We start from the raw sequence: 17,159 nt of genomic DNA on the forward strand, positions 1-17,159 counted from the left end.
TTAGCTTGTTTCCACTGGAATTCAGGAAAATCCTTGGACTGTTTCTATTGGACTTTGGGTCAGTAACATTTTGCTTTTAAACATGCAAAACCCTTAATTTGGGGCCATGTTTGACATACCATCTCTTTAATCGGAAGAGCAGACTGGGGAGCGGGACCCATAAAATGCAGCTTCAGCACAGGAATTCCTTGGGGCAGAAAGCTTACAGATGAGGCCTCATAGTAGCAGGGGAGCTATGCACCACCAGCCACTTACTTAGTATTTGGAGAGGCATCTTTCAGCCCAAGTGTGCTTGTTCCAGTGTCAACTGTGGAATGGTAAAGACTCCTAGAGCTAGGACAGGGCCTTTAGGCTACAGGGTGACTGTTACAAAGGGATTACTTACCAGGTACACGAACTTGGACTCTGATGCAAGGTTCTTTCCAGCCTCAGTTTTCCATGGAGAGCATCCAGGCTAGCAGATGTCTTTAGGCCCTATGTAAGTAGCAGGTTGTTCAGTACTAACAAAGTCCTAGCAGGTGGGTCCCAAGCAGTGTAGGGATACCAATGGAAGAACAAGTAATTCACGAGAGCAGAAAATGAACAAACAAGCCCAGTAACTTTTTCTTCAAGGCACATGGTGGTCCTGCCCCAACTCAGCACAACCTGGGGAAGATACACAGGGGCCAGACTGAACTAGGCTTAGTCAGAGGCTGGATATTTGGAAATAGTCCTTGACTGTGAGGTGTGGAATAGTCTCCCAAAGAAATAGGAGACCTCCTGTCCCCAAGATAAGTGGGCGAAGCTCCCCCCCTTGGGACACTATGGTAGTGCTCAAAAGCCCCAATTAGTGTTAAAGCTGGATGGTGCTGGGCACTGTGCAAGCACTGAAGAGCTTACAGCCTAGGAAGAAATATTAAAATCCAGAGACAGGGTCTGAAATGAGTTCAACATACATGCAGAGTGATCATGGGAGGCTGGGCACATGGCTTAGTAACTCCATTTCTGGTTTTATTATTATGGGATAGCAGTGAGGTCACAGGAAGGCTGGAGAGGAGTAAATAGCAAGAAAATGGGGAAGGGGGGAGAGTGGAAATTCATCTGAACTGATAAATTAATTTTTAAAATGAACTAAACACGAAACTAGTTTAAGAAAATCAGTATCGTAACCCCTGTGATGTGTTTATATTAAATCCAATTTTACATGATCCTCACCCTGTTCTCAGTGTGCCAAAGGCTGACGGTGTCAACAATGCTGATCTGCATCACAGAAGTCAGCAGGGGAAGTTGGTAGGGATAATGGGGCTCTTGGGAAGTTGTGGGAGGCAGTTTGGGATTGTGGGATAAACACACTCGGCAAGTTTCTGTGAAAAAGATGAGCAGTTTAAATAGTTAATGGTGACATTGAAGTTGTAGACCAAATTGTCTGCTGGGGTTACATCACTGAAGTCAATGGAATTATGCCAGGAGATAATTGGCTTGCCCTCTTTATGTTTCAGAGTCAACAATGGCCAGTTCACTGCTCTTGTTGAGCTATCGTTTCAGTTTGTCTGCAGACTCAGGCAGGCATACAGATACCATTGAATACAGGAGACCCTGATTAAAAACTCAGAGTTTTTAATATTCTGTTTTTACAGCACCCAGCACAATGGGACCCTGATCTATGACTGATGCTCTTAGGTGCTGTGGTAATGCAAATAAATAATCAGAACTGGCAGCAGTGCCACTTATTACAACTACTGAATAGGTGACTGTGGGAGACTTAACACTCTAGTAAAAGCTCTTCTAAGAGAACCAGGATTTTGTTCCTTTGGACCCATCTCTTCCTGCTGCTCATACCCCACATGGCACCATTGGAGCTGTGGTAAAAATGGCATCATCAGGAAGAGAAGCAGCATCAAGAGACCAGGTGTCTCATGGGACACAGCCTCTTTTCATGTAGCTGTCCCTAGTAAAGCAAAACTTGCCACTTTTTCACAGCAATGAACCTTCCCCTAAGCTGACTGCGTGCACACTTTCCCCACACCTCTTGGTGGAATGAAAACACAGGAGATCCCCTCCAAGCCGAGATTCTGCCTGGAGACGAGGTGGGAATATGCACAGAGTCAGAACACACCGGAGAATTAGTTTAAACATTTATTTAAACAAACTACAAACCACTCCACTCTTTAATCTTTCAAAGAAAGATAATGACAAACTAGTTATTCTGCCAGTGTCAGAGCAGGCATAAGTCGTGTTCCACTATAACAACTCAAGAGCAAAACTAGCAGGAGACTGACATATGGAGCTAGCAGTGCAAAAAGGGGAGAAGTCAAAAGGGTTTTGAAACTGTGCAAAGGCACTTCTACCCACTTGCCCTTCACTTTCCTGCCCAAAACTGGGTTTAAACTGCTTATCTGGTTGCACAGCTAGCTGGTGTGAAAATCAGTGGTCTCTAATAGGCACAACTTGGATAGCGTGAATCCTCTAAGGCACATATGAGGTTGTGGAGCACAGGACACCCTCTGCCAGGGATCTGAATCCTCTACTAGATCCAAGGGGAATCCAGTCTTTCCAGCTGTAGAGCATTGAGAAAGGAGATAGCAGTGCACTGCAGGAGAGCAACTCCCATCAGCTTGGTGGTCGCTTATTGGACATGGCTTAGGCTTAGCACTTCACTCCTTCTCAAAGCCACTGCTGCAACATGACAGACTCCATCTCCACTGCAGCAACAGAATTCTTATGCTGGGACTCCTAACCTGAGAACTGACTCCAATACATATGGGAGAAGAGAAGGCAGTATCACCAACAGTAACCAAGCAACGCTTGAACTTCTGGCATTCAAGACCCTACATTGGGGCTGTCTCTCTCCTTCCCGCTCTACAATGATAAGGACAGCCAGACTGAGGTCTAACTCTGCCCAGGTTGCTGCTCAGAACAGACTGCATTTGATTCAGCTCTAGTATACTACAGTGATAGGCACTAGAGAAGAACCTAAGAGAGCACTGATTCCAAGCAGGATGCTTTGGCATCTGTCCCCAGGTAGAGAATTTCATCAAGAAAGACGTTAGCACCCTTAAACAGTCCCCACAAGGGAAGAAAAGTCTAAGGCAGGTGAAATAGCTCTCATTGAAAGATTCAAGGCAAAACTAGAGACACACCGGTGATGGAGACAGTTTTAGGGATAATGAAATCGCAACCCCACCCCATTGCATGGGAGGAGAAGACTCTGCTTCCTAGAAGCCCCACCTTGGGGAAGGGTGAGGCCCTTCCCAACCCAAAAATCCACCCCAAGCCAATTTTTTAAACAATTTAGAAAACTCTTTCATTCCCTACTAGGGATATGGGAAAGTCTCAAATGTCAGGCCACTTCAAGTTCCTTGGAAGAGAGAACCTTGTGCAACTAGAGAAGGGGTGAGCTTTAGACTGAGGCCTAACCATCTACTGCCCTGGGAAAGATGCCTTCTGTGTGCACTGCAGTAGAGACCCATGCTGAGAGGACAGCTGTGCTCCCACTTTGTCAAAACAATGGAGGGGAAAAAAATACTGACGAGGCCCACACCAGCATTGAGACTGTGCCAGCCTACGGCGAGGGATAAGTAGAAACAAAGCCAGGAGCAGCAATGGACTCACTCTGAGAAACCAGACATGACAAGAGGAGCTCTGGCACCCAAAACTAGCTGAACAGATGGAGTAATGAGTGTGCCACAGCCTGAGATCCAGACACACCTTTTCTGGTTAGGAAGCAGCCAGTCTGAACTCAAGAACCCTATCTCAAGCAGTTCCCTCTGCTACAACTGGAAACTAAATCCAATTTTCCTTTTTGTGCAGTGCTTGGAGGGTGGAAAGCATTAGCTGAGTGCTAGGCCCTCAGAATAAAGCATTTAAACTTCATCTGTAGGACTAGGGCACACAGCTGTATGGACAAAGGCTGCATCTCAGGACAGGGGCATGCTTTCTATCACCATCTCCCCACTGCCTCCAGAGTAACACACATTCAAGGCTCTGTTTGCCCGTGAGCAGCATTGAGCTGTTCCACAGGCAGGGCCCTGTCCGTTGTCATAATGGCTGGGAGCAGCTCAGAGTTCACTGCTCTAAAGTGAAAGTGGGGAGTTAGGGTTCAGCCAGCTTCCGTACTCAATGGTTCTCGCTCTCTCACCTAGAGGTGCAGTGACTAATGCTGGGGTCCCAAGGGCAGCTCTTAGGAAGCAGTGAAACAAAAGGGCCACAAGCTGCTACTGGAGCCATCACCATGATGGGTCCAGGGTCGTCTTGCCTCAAGGGCAGGATTGATGGATGAGGTACAGAGAAGAGCTGCTGCTGCCATAATCACTGAGCTGACCATTGCCCAGAACTCAGGACCCTACCCCTCTCAAAACTCACTCCTAGATCATATTTAACGGAGGTGTCTCCCACCAAACGTACATGGGTGCTGCTCTGGAGCCTCCGCCCTCGCTCCTTATCAGTGAGTGACCTGAAGCCAGGAAAGCCGCTTTCTGCATTCAGTTAGTGTGTTGTGAAGTTGGATGGATCCCAGTAGGCTCAGGAGACTAGAGACTGGAGCGGCATGAGTCCGTTCCCAAGAGACACCAGGAATCTGAATCCAAGTCAGTTTTTGGATCAGTTTCCATCTCTTCTTTGGTTGTCTGGGTTCCTTTGGAATGAGCCTGCAGCTGTCCAGACAAAACAGTCAGTCACTCCCAGAACTCAGCTGCTGGCTATACACAATTTACTGGCTACTCCAGATGCAAGTTTCTACCATCACGAAGAGAGCTACTATGGCAATCCCAGCCAGGGCACGCTACATCTAACTGCTCCCCTCTTCTTGGGGAGGAGAAATACAAGTTGCTCAAAACCCCTTAGGCACTGAAGTACCTGCCTCATGGCTGTATTGCTATTAAATTATTGCCATAGAGTAAATTAGAGTGTCTTTGCAGCTGACCAAGAGCAACAGGCACAAGGAATTTTTACCCTACACCTCTCTGCTCTGTCCCATCTCCGGCTGCCTGAAGAGATTTGAGTTTGATTAAAAGCTCTTCCTCTTCTCTCCCCCCGCCATCCAACCAGAACCAGGATCAAAGTTCTCTACCCCTGCACACACACCTTCCAAGGGGTGTGAGGGTTCTCAGCCTGAATGCCTCACCCAAGGGATGTCCTCACCTGCTGCATTCCCTCCGTCCCCCTGCAGAACCTCTGGAGCTGGGCACTGAGACGACTGGTTTCCTGCTGCAGCTTCTGTTGGTCAGCCAGACACTGTAACACCAACCCCTGCAGCCGCTCCACCTCAGTTTGCAAAGTGCTGCACACACAGGCTGCAGCTGGAGACATTGCCTTTCCTTCCACACAGGGCAGGGCTGGAGCTGAACACATCTGCTGCAGAGAGAGACGGGGGAGTGAGTTTGTATGTGTGCGCAATGTATGAAACCTCCCAGGGCAGTGGCTGCCTGTGCCATGGTGAGAGAATGAGGATGGAAGATGGCACCACAGCTGCTGAAGTTGCAGATTTCCAAGCGCTAAGTGCTGGATCCTTGGGCAGCCAGGTCAACATGATATTAACCCTTATGTTATTCACTACCAATTCCCCGGACCCCAAACTTGGACAGACCTTCCTCCCACTCCCTCTTTACAGCTGTTGTCCCTACCTGCTTGTCACTCTGAGATCCTTGTTGATGCCTCCCCACCCCAGCCTGATTTCCCAGGTGAGTCAGGAATTAGCACCTCATCTAGGGATGGCAGCACTATAAACTCCTGTATAATTTCCTGCCCTATCCATGCTTCCCAGGTTCCTCCCTCCCACTGGAGTCTCCCAGCATGGGGTTAATATTTCCCCAGATGTGTGAGCTGCATTTTTCCTAAGCAGGAACTCATTTTATTTCCTGCCCACATGTCTACTCTCTTTTGGATTTCTCTCTCCTCACTGGTATTCACAACTCCTCCCAAGTTAGCATCAACTGTGAACATCATGAACATGCCCTTTTCCACTCTCATCCAGACCATCAGTTAGTCTGACCCAATGGCCCCCACTAGACCTCCCCACAACTCAAACGTTGCCATTTATGTTCCCATCAGCTCTTACTCAACCAACATTCATTGATGTGGTTGAGTAAGATGTGGTCTGAAGGCAGGGGTCTCAAACTCAAATGACCACGAGGGCCATATGAGGACTAGTGCATTGGCCCAAGGGCCGCGTCACTGACACCCCCACCTTTCTGCCCCTGCCCCCACTCCGCCCCTTTCATGAGGCCCTGCCCCTGCCCTTTCCCTGCCCCCATTCCAACCCCTTTCCCGAAGTCACTGCCTGCCTGCCCTGGCCCCGTGCTGCTCTGCTCTGCTCCAGGAAGCAGCCAGAACCACGTCCCTGGGGGAGGAGGGGCACAGGGCTCCATGTGCTGCTCTTGCCACTCCTCCAGGTACCTCCTCCGAATCTCCCAATGGGAGCTGTGAGGAGCAGTGCCTGGAAGCGAGAGCAATGCACAGAGCCCTCTGCCACTCCCCCCCGGGGCCACAGGGACATGGTTCCAGCTGCTTCAGGGAGCAGCGTGGTGCTTGCGATGCCATGGGGTAGGCAGAAGGGTTGGGGGGTCGTGCAGGAGGGGGGGTGCGGGCAGCTTGGCAGGCCTCCCGAAAGAACCCTGCGGGCCACACGCAGCCCGCGTGTTTGAGACCCCTGTCTTAAGGTATACTTTACCTGGGGCTCTGTCTTGGGCTTGTTGAATTCAGCAGGAGCATCAGAGGCCACTTTCAGTCCTTGAAATTCCTGATAGGGAAGAGTCTCCTTTTCAGGCTCTGAAGAGTCTGTGCTCATAGGAAAGGGGCTGTCAGGCATGGGGATGAATTCAGCATTCTCCAGTTCCTGGACACACACACAAGCAGCATTGTGTCAGAGATTCCTCATGCTCCTAAACACCCTGCATCTCTTCAGCCAGGGCACCAGCACCCTCTTGTGGTGGAAAAGACTACTATGGCTTACAGGCTCCTCACACAGTAGACCTCTTGCTTGAAGTCAGACTAGCAGCGAGACACTCTCCTCCTAACAGTAGCCTGGCACTGGCACTAGGTCTCTCCGATCATCACTGGGGTGAACTCCACACCATTTCCTGGTGTGGGCTGGTTGGCTGACGGGTCCCGTTTGTGTCACCATTTAGGTGTGCGACAATTCTCCAAAAAGGGCCATACTAATATACCCACCCTACACACACCCACACCATATATAACTTGAAAGCTTATTTTATGTATGTTTAGATGAGGCATAATATGGAGTAGTCAAGTGGTGCTGTAAGCCTGCAGACAAGGTGAAACAGTGGTAACTAAAAACAAAAAAAGTGTCATTTTCTGCACAGTTCCAGAAACACTGCAATAGGACCATGAGTACAGTTTTTACTGTTTAAGTTAATTTAAGCACCTTAGTGTGGTACTTATTGGTCAAAGCTACCAAACAACAATGTATTAAAAGATTTTAGTTTCTCATGGGCAAGTATTTTTTTCAGAAATGAAGCTGTTTAGAATGTGGCAAAAAATGGTGAATATCAATATCAAAGTATCTTACAAGTGATAATAGTTTTCTATACTTTCAATTGAAATTTGCTGACCAGATCGGTCTCAGATTGAAGGTTTTGCACCAGTAGAAGCAGATTCCGTGCCTACAGTTTGTGCTGCATAGTGGGTACATATAAATGTACATGAATTCCTCATGTAATGCTTCTCCATCTGTAAGCTATCGTACATATAATGTAGCATCTAGTCTGCCTGGTAGAAGGTTTTAATTTGTAACTGCCCATGCATGCAGTACTTGCATTTGAAATATTCTAGAAACTAGCTTTTTAATTCAGTGACGCTTATGTACAGGTCAGTGTTAGAGATGATAATACATAGCATCATAATATAAATATGCAAAAGCTATGGGAGAAAGAAGTGGCCTAATGAGAAGTAATGAAGACAAAGTTCATAAACAAGTCCTTGCCTCTGCACTGAAGGATGAAGAGCGTATTACAACTCTTATCAACAATGTCATCAACAATATGACAAACCCATTTGACCCTGAATCACATCCAGAGGAGTTTACCAACGTATTTGCTAGACTGCATGTAAAATCAGGTGTACAAGAGTCTACTGAAAACAGCAGACGTTGGTGAAGAACAAATAGAGAGACTTATGAGAGGGGCACTTGATTCTGATAGGACATATCTTCTTCAGCTCAGTCAAGAAATCTGGCATCAAAACATTTGCTGACATGGTCAAGACCACCAAATTTAAGTCAGGCAAAGGAGGGAAACTTGCAGTCGCTATCAGTCCTGAAATTATTTTCTGCAGAGCCCAGTCCTTCGCAAGATGCAGAGATGATGTTTCAATGGCAACTGTTCTTAGTCACCCAATAGGACCTATGCTGTGCCCCTCTTCCAGGCTGATGGAACTATGAGAAGAACAGATAAAACTGAATTAAGGGATCAGCTGGAGGCTCAATCTGAAAGACCCCATGAGCAAAGAGCATACAACAAAGAAGCCAGAGATGCCATGGCTCTCATACAGCTGATGGCTGGAGACAAATTCTACGCATTCTATGAATTGCCTGCTGAGTATTTGAGGCAGGTCCTAAAAGAATTTGACAGTGCTAATTCTGTAATCAAAGTCTTTACAGATACGACAGGAACTTTGTGAAAACTGCAGACAGACAGTGCTGGACAGGATCTAAGGTTGGATGCAAGAAATACTAGGTGATTGGTGGATGCCCTGTGCCTCCATGAAAATGTTTCTAAATGTGATATCCAACAAGCAGTCACTTCTAAAATTTCTCTGTGAATATAGGATTAAAAATGCACCTGAGTGTGTAGGAGCACACCCAACACAAACATTCCTTTTTGCTAGAGGCTTTTCTGATGGTGAAATAAGCAAAGTCCATCACCAGTAGAAGTTTTTGAAGTAGTCCAAGACTTATACAGTACTCAAGAAGACGACGACACAAGAATACTTTTGCATGCTGTTTGTGCCAATATGGATTTTGGCTCTCTGTGTGTCAAAGTAACCATAATAAGATCACCTGATACACAAGTTTTGATCCTTGCTGTTCATTGCTTTCCAAAACTGGAACATATAGGTAACATGTAGGAACCATTACCATTACCAGCACAACTGACATATCTGTTCATGCAATTCTTCATATCTGTGCATGCAATTTGTGATGCATTCACCCTGACTTCGGCAACACACTTCCTGCTGTACACGTATTGAAAGGATGTGACTCTATATCAGCCCTATTTAGTATTTAGAAAAAAACTGTGTTTCATGTCAAAACAAAGGTACCTTACCACTTCAGACATCTTGCCAAATTGGAAAAGAGTTTCCGGACGAGCTGCAATTTCTGCACCAAAGAAGTTGGTAGTCGTGCTGTCTGACCAGCACAAGAAAGAAAGAGACCTGTAGAGACCCGAATTGCTTACGCCTCAATCTAGCCATCAAAAAGGACAAGTCAGTGGCGAAACTCCCATCGTGTGAGGACAGTTTTGAAAAAGCGATCAAAAGAGCATCTTGGCAAACAAATATTTGAAAGCCTCCACAAATCGGTAAACCAGCTATTGGATCACTATTGCAATGTAGATGATGAACTACTGCCTGTACTCTTCAAGGGCCCAATAGCAGTGAGCTTCTACAAGATCTTATCTGTGCCTGTACCAATAGAGGTTGCTGCACAATCTACTGTGTCTATAGTCAGAACAATCTTCCCTGCACAGAACTGTGTATAAGCCAAGGCAATGAAGACTATGTTATCCCATGCACTCTTGACAGAGATCACAATGATGAACAAGATGATGACAATGTTGACTAGAGATGTTAACAGCGCTATTACATTTCAATGATACCTATAAAAATGTGTTATTAGATTTTGTTTCACCCTTTAGATTGTTGTTGTGATGCTTTGGATCACAAAGAAATCAAATTTTATGTCTTGCAATTATACCTAGAGTGATTAAACTAACAAATGAATGCAAATATTTCCAAGTGGTCATTTTGGTGTCATTGTTTATCCCGTTTCTATGGTAATGGCACCACTTGACAGCTCCACATTGTACCACATCTTAAAGCAGACATGATAAACTTTCATATGATGTATGAGGTGTGTGGGGGTAGACAGGGTACATTAAATTGACCAAACCAGTGGTGTTAGCTGTGTGTCTAAATCCAGTACTACCACAGAACAAGGAGTGCAGAGAAATGTCAATCTGGTGAAGAGGGGGGTCTCCTGCGCCCTCTGGTGGGGAAGAATAGAGGCTGCAGACAGTTTAGAGAAGCCTCTTGGAACTCCTCTTGCTGGGCTCTTTGAGGAAGAAGGGACAGCTTATTCTCCCTTAACCGTGATCCCAGATCCTGGAATTTTAGATAAATTCATGAGACAGTTTATTACCTTACGCAGCCAGCCAGGGCAGGAGCTGCTGTCGGCATTGCTGTCCCCCATGGCCTCTGTTGCACTGATCCAGCCCCCCATTCCACGATCTGCTTCCATGGTTCCCCGAAAGCCTCCACTTGGATCAGGGGTTTCAGATTCCCGTTCATTTTCCTCCTCCTCTCCTCCACCAGTTGTGGAGCTCTGAGCCACTGGCAGACAAGAAAGAGAAGCAGCAACCTTACACATTTCATTGGCTCTACCAGGTCAGGGAATGCAGCAGGTGCTGGATCCCAGATGAGGCAGAGAAAAGAGAAGGGGAGATTATCCCCCTAAAAGCTACTTTAACTGCAGAAGCCTGAAGGTGAGTGTATTTACCTGGACTATGTCTCCTTCCAGCTATGTAATTCATAAAACACCATGCAACCCTCCCCAAAAGTGACCCTTTGCCACACAATCTTGCTTCCTGGCCTCATCTCTCCCCACCCAAAAGTCCCTGTAGTGACCCCAAGATAGGTAACCACCTCCTCATCCATCAAGCTATCTCCTGTTGCATAAAGGGACATGGATGACGAATGCCTGGACAGATCAGACAGAAGTGTTGACTGCTTTTCCCACCCACACAATCTCCTTGTCTTCATATCTGTAGCCACTCATCCAGTCCCACCACCTCCACAAGCATCCAGTCCAATCCTATCAGCCTGCCCTGCCTTCCTAACCCTCATAACACGCAGTCTGTTTGAAAGTTAATGAGGTCATTGCCACTTTGGTGAGAGTTACTGAACCACTGGCACCCCAGGCTAAGCTAACAGGACACAGACCCCACAATGTCCAGCTCTCCTGCCAACAAGCCTCTGACCTTGCCCTCCTTCCGTCCATCCAAAATGTTTCTGCCAAAGATGTATCCTCCAGCAGCTGCCACCATATCACCTCCCCACTCACCTCCCTCTATTGATCTCCTCTTGCCTTCCACATCAAGTTCTAGCGTCTCATGTTAAAGGCCCCACACAGCTCAGCTCCTGCCTCCATCTCTTCCTACTCCTCTCCCACGCTGTTCAGATCCTTCCCCTTAGGCTTAGCACTTCCTCATCTTGTGCACCAGCTGGCCTCCCTCTCTTTATTAAAAGCCCCTCGCATTCTTCTTTGAGGCCTTTCAAAGACAGAACTGAAACCCTGTGACAGGACCAACTGCATCCACTCTCAGTGCACTTGTGCAAGGACCATGTCTGAAAAAATGCAGAGGCCTGAGCCAGTTGGACACAGATACCATAATTCACACCTAGATACCTCGGTGACTGGATAAGATAATAGGACCACCTTGCACAGACCCTGATCCTCCTTGTCTGTGCTCAATCTAACAAGCTGCAAGCCCCCTGCGGGGCAGGGACTTCAGCACAGTATACAGATGATGTGTACATTTCTGGTGCTTGGTTCTTACATTTGTTATCTCCAGGGCCTCCTGCAAGGACCTGTGGTCTTTGCTCCTCAGAAATTTCAGCTGCTCTAGTTTTCTCAGATCTCACACTTCTAGGGGGTTTGACTGGGCTGAAACCTGGTTTGGTTTATAAGTACTGTTTTTGCTGGCACCTAAGCAGACAACGTGTATCACACTGTGCTAACTGAGGCAAGTAACCTCCTATCATCATGCTCCTCACAAGTACTACAATACTGGAGTGGGAGGCAGTCAGCTGGCCCCAGTGGGGAAGGAGACCAGAAAGCCCAGTGCAGGCAGGAAGCAGTGAGGGTGGGATGGGTAATAACTGGCTCTGAAAGCCCTTTGAAATGACCCTGCACATGTCTGAAGCTTTCCAGTGTGCGTCAAAGCTGCTGCTGCCCAGGAACCCCAGCTGTGGAGTGACCCACATGGCTTTTACTCAGGGCTGATTACTCACCTGTACCGATGGACAAGCCACTACTGTTGGATCGGATGGTTTTGGAATTCAGCACCTTTTCTATGGAAAGAAAGAATATTCTTTTGGTAAAGGGGCTCTCACAAAGGTGGTTCAAATCAATACAGGACGAAACCAGTGTTCCAATACCGGGGCTGATGTGGACTCGCCAGCGAGTTCCCTCAGAATGATCTTGACCCTCCCTCCCAGTAAGCCTATGTTAGTGAGTAATGAGTTATCACAATAAATGTCCTTGGAACAGCCCCTGTCCCTGAATCACACTCACCAACAATGAGAATGGTGTGCCAGCCGCGGCAGGACAGATCTGGAACATGATGCAGGGACCCAAAAATGGGCCGAGGCCATGAAGTACAAATATCAGAGCCATGAGCTCTCTCTGTCGGTGTCATTGCCAGACGTCCGTTCCCACCATTGCCCCAGGCAAAGATATGGTTATCTAGGAAAAAACTGAACCATCAGCCTGAACTGAGAAACACCTCATTACCCTTCCAAGGGCCCCACCAGCCTGGACTCATTACAGAGATCTCCCATAGCTACTCAGATTCAAGACAGACAGGGTGTCTAGTCCACCTGCTACTAACCAGCCCTTGGAAGGCTAAAATTGTGTGTAGTGAAGTCTAGCAGCCAGTCTCCAGCCAACCACTTGGTACCCTGTGGACAACATTAGCTAAAGCTTTGTGCTGCCCTGCCCCACTAATATGGCACCAATCTGGGAAAATTTCCCCGTTCCAGTCACGGCCTTTCAGAGCCTGACTGTGCCAGGGCTAACTGCAAAGACTGCAGCCTTTCTGTGCTGCCCTGAATGGCAGAAGATACAGGAAATGCTCCCATTGCTAGATGGGAGCCAAATGTCTGAAACTATTCTGCAGACCCAGCCCACAGGAAGAGTCCACTGCAGCCACACAAATGCTCACTCACCGTCAGTAGCAGCTATGGTGAATTCATCTCCACATGAAACCCTGATCACCTGCTTACCCCCAAGGGGGCCTCCCAGCAGGTTAATTCCCAGATGCTTCTTATAGTCACCAACGCCCAGCTGTCCGCACTTGTTGGAGCCGAAGGTCAGCAAGCGGCCCCGCTCTGAGAGGAAGAATGAGGAGAGTCATGGTAGGTACCCAAGACAGGAAGCAGCCATGCAGGCAGAGAGAATTACTAGGAACACCCCATGACCAAAAAGGACTTTGCTAAGAACTTGGTCATTCTGGAAGGGGGCTATTAGCCAGTGAGAATTGCTTCAACCCAAGAAAGTCCCCCAGCCACTCAAATCTCTCTTTGCTTCCTACCTTTGACTCTGGATCCCGTGACTCCTCCCAGTCCCTTAACTGAGATGCTCTGGCAGGGGGAACCAAGGTGCCTGATCAGGTTCTAATGCTGAACGTCAGCCTTCCCAAGGTATTATCCTTTCCATGCACAAGCCTCTCCTCCCTTTAGGAGGGCTGAACTGAGCTCTGATATTGCTGCTGCTGAACAATGTGAAATTCATGCCTGCTCCAGGAACTGACAGCCAGTGGCAAAGGGAGCTGAGACCCTATCTAAAACCTTCATTGACCAGGGGTCAGCACTCGGCTCGCAATCACTGGATGGGGCTTCATGCGCTTCTACTTTGCTCAGTGGAGCTGGAATGAAATGGAATAGAACTGATTTAAAAGGACCAGCACAAATGGTAACCTACTAACTCTGAACACAGCATACAAGCCAGTAACATGTACAATGAAAGCCTATCCCTGGGGACAACAACTAGCTCCTCTAACCGGGAGTGGGGAAGTGGAGCCATTCCCCATCACTACTTGCACTGTGAGTAGGTCTCACCATCTATGGAAGCTGTGTGCGTCTTTCCTGGGGCAATGGTGCGGATCTTGTAGAAGGAGAGCTGCTTGGCCAGAGTAAGGGAAGTTGTGTAGGGAACTTCATAGTAGGTCTGAAGGAAGAGACCAGACATAATCAGGTAAAGCCCAGAGCCAGCACCCCAGGAGCACACACATCATGCACATTCACCAGCCAAGATCTATCTATGCAGGTCTTGGGTAGAGGACAGTGCTGGGTCTGCCAGCCCTGCAAGAAGACAGGTAATTCCTGCCAGGCTCAGATTCCACTTACGTTGTATGAGTGCCCCAGATGCAGCTAACATGCTGTTTTACCACCACAGAAGTGAACTGAACCCACTGGCAGATGTGAGGCTGGGGAATGATTTGCCTCTCATCATACTAGCAGGTGCCTTAGGATTTCCCTTCCCCCTGCAGTTCTGAGCTGGGATCCAGTGGATGGACGTATCCCATGTGATGGATTCCTTGCCATTGTTGGGGGACCTCTGCTTCCCCATCTTCTAGGAAACCCTGGGAGCAGGCACAGGAGCACCAGATGCACTCACATCATGGTTGATGATCCCAGACGTGCATTGGTTCAAGCCCAGTTTGTTGAACTCGTTGAGTCCACATGCCAGCACTTTGCCCGTCTGGGTCAGCAGGAAAGTCCCATCACAGCCACACTGGACTGAGACAATGTTCAAGGTCTTTGGAACATCCACCTAGATTGAAAACACAAATGCCAGGAATCAAGTCCTGACAGCTACAGAGCAGAAGCCAAGGACCAAAACTAGAACACAGGAAATACCTGACTGGATCAAAGTGGTGGTCCATCTAGTCTAGGTCCTATCCCTGACAATGGCCAGTACAAGATGCTTCACATAAATGTGTAAGAATCTTCATAACAGAATAAACTACCCACAGGGAAGTTATGTCTTCCTGACAATTAGTTTGGTTTTATAACCTGAAGCCCATCCATACCAATGTATGATCCTATAGTGAATCCTACCAAGCTTGTGACCTTAATGGTATTTTGCATTAGTAACGGTTATTATTCCATAAGGGACGTCACTTCTTAAGCACTATCAGAATTTGGCTTTTACCCCCAAAGCATGTGTTTTTCTTCCTTCTGCATCTTCTTTACTATTTAATGTGAACATCTGACCCTTTACTGAATCAGAACAACAGACAGTGAGTGTAGGGGAAGTAAGAACAAGTGTAATGATAAAGATCAGGAGATTGTTTGCTTATCTACACAACATATTTTTGGTAAAGAAAAGATGGTGAGGAGTGATCTTTATAGTGAGTGGGGAAAAATCATCACAGTAAACACTTTAGCCATGCAAACTTGCTAGTTCCATGTGAGGTTCCAGAGTGCCTCACAGGTTTCTCTACTATTGACTAACCTACATAATTTTGTATAATCTGCAAAATTGAACCACCTCTGTTCATCCACCTGTTCTGATCGTTAATAAATACATCAAGCAACACTTGGAGCCTCCAAGTAAACTTCTTGCCATGAAGAAAATTGATAAATTATCCTATCCTTGTTTTCCGTCTCTTAGCTGGTTTCTAACCCATGATAGAACTTCACCTCCCACTCCTTTTTGGGAGGGATTTTATATGGATTTCCAAATAATCTTTGACAAATTATATCAACTCATTTTCCTTTTGCCATTAGTTTGTGGAACGCCCAAAGAATTCCAGAAGGTTAGAGAAGAACAATTTTCCTCTGTAGATCTGGGGCATGGAATTTGGTGCTAATAGTTCAGGACGCTCCCCTCCTACAGGGCTTTCTTTGTCACGTTCAGCACTTGCTATTATTTGTCTCTGCAAGGAGGTCTCAGAGCAGTGAAGTTGGAAGTCACAAGGCACGGGGAGCACCCTAGTTTAGCCATTTTGAAAGCTATATTTCCCATCTCAGACCGACTGATAACTGCCATTAGATCTAGGGCCAGTGATTGGTGAAGGGAATATGGAATCCTCAAAGCTTTGCAGTGCCTTAGGAAAAACAAACTTAAGCAGCAAATTTTTGAAAACAGTGACTAATTTGGGCCCAGATTAATGCCCAAGAGGTGTTTCAGGAGGAGGCAGCTAGAGTTTTACCTTCTGAGGGGTGTAGTGATCCTCTTCAGAATCCAAACCCAGGCGCCCTGTGTCAGCAGAGAGACTATGGTGAGAAACAGTGATGTACGATCTTCCCATGGCTGAGAGGCTTGTCCCTGGGACATGCCCTTGACCTTCCCCACTCCTAGCAGAATCCCCCAAAGCCAGGAGCCCTGCTTCTGGGAAAACAGAGCTCCTTTCCATTCATCAGGGTAACCCCTCCAAGGACAAAGTGCACTGCTCCAGTTCACAGGGAACTCTCTGTCCCAAAGGCAGAGTACCTATTCCTGGGGAAACCACCCTGCCTCCCAACTTCCTTGTAAAATCCCAAAGGTTCATTCCTCATCTCTCAATTTAAGTTGGAAAGAAACCCCCATGAACGACTAGGTGATTTCTGGCCTCCAAGGTGCCCTAGGCAGCCCTCATCCATTCTCTGCTTTATATAACTGCATCATAGCCACCATCCTGCCAGCTGTGAGTAAGAGTGGATGTGTTTCCATTCCCTCTCAGGGCCATACTATGTCTGACCTCCCTAGGCCTCCAAAGCTTGGAACAGGTCCCAGAAAAAGGACACGCCATGACTGCACATACCATACTCCCCACAGCCCCACGAGTAGACCTCTCTGTTTCTGGTCAGAACAGCCACATGATTATCTCCGCAGGAGACCTGCTCCACAGGGTTGCTGAGGAAGAAGTCCAGCTGCAGGGGGTCCAAGACTTCAGAGCCAAATGCCTTGTCAACACCCATGCAGCCATAATAGTCCGAGCCAAAAGCATACATCTGGCCTTCATCTGCATTGAAGATGGAGCAAACTCAGTCAGCACATGGACATCAGGCTGCCTACTAACCTTCCATGGAGTGGCCAAAGGATCCTGATCCCTGAGGTCACCCTCATCTTTAATACAGAGGAGTGGCCCCAGGAGACTATAAAGTCTTTGCCTGAAATGTAACCTGGTTGTTCATATTAAGATGGATCACTGCATGCTGGGACCTGCAGGCCTCTTGTT

General features: G+C 47.4%; 1 protein-coding gene across 3 annotated transcripts in view; it reads right to left on the reverse strand.

Annotated features, from left to right (window-relative positions):
• Positions 1–2,102: 2,102 nt before the first annotated feature.
• Positions 2,103–17,159, reverse strand: part of NEK9 (NIMA related kinase 9) — a 34,746-nt gene continuing 19,689 nt past the window's right edge. The window contains exons 12-22 of one of the 3 annotated variants that reach the window (XM_084632364.1): positions 16,743–16,943; positions 16,152–16,198; positions 14,612–14,767; positions 14,053–14,161; positions 13,162–13,323; positions 12,509–12,679; positions 12,226–12,285; positions 10,355–10,545; positions 6,647–6,811; positions 5,119–5,328; positions 2,103–4,631 (exon numbers count right to left, since the gene is read on the reverse strand). In XM_084632364.1, coding sequence (XP_084488490.1) covers positions 4,509–4,631; positions 5,119–5,328; positions 6,647–6,811; positions 10,355–10,545; positions 12,226–12,285; positions 12,509–12,679; positions 13,162–13,323; positions 14,053–14,161; positions 14,612–14,767; positions 16,152–16,198; positions 16,743–16,943 — 1,595 coding nt within the window. In that variant the 3' untranslated portion in view covers positions 2,103–4,508. Of the gene's footprint in view, positions 4,632–5,118; positions 5,332–6,646; positions 6,812–10,354; positions 10,546–12,225; positions 12,286–12,508; positions 12,680–13,161; positions 13,324–14,052; positions 14,162–14,611; positions 14,768–16,151; positions 16,199–16,742; positions 16,944–17,159 lie in introns of all 3 variants that reach the window. The other 2 variants (XM_084632365.1, XM_084632363.1) reach the window with 2 other exon arrangements.

The sequence above is a fragment of the Lepidochelys olivacea genome (assembly GCF_965140295.1).
Source record: "Lepidochelys olivacea isolate rLepOli2 genome assembly, chromosome: 6".
Lineage (NCBI taxonomy): Eukaryota > Metazoa > Chordata > Testudines > Cheloniidae > Lepidochelys > Lepidochelys olivacea.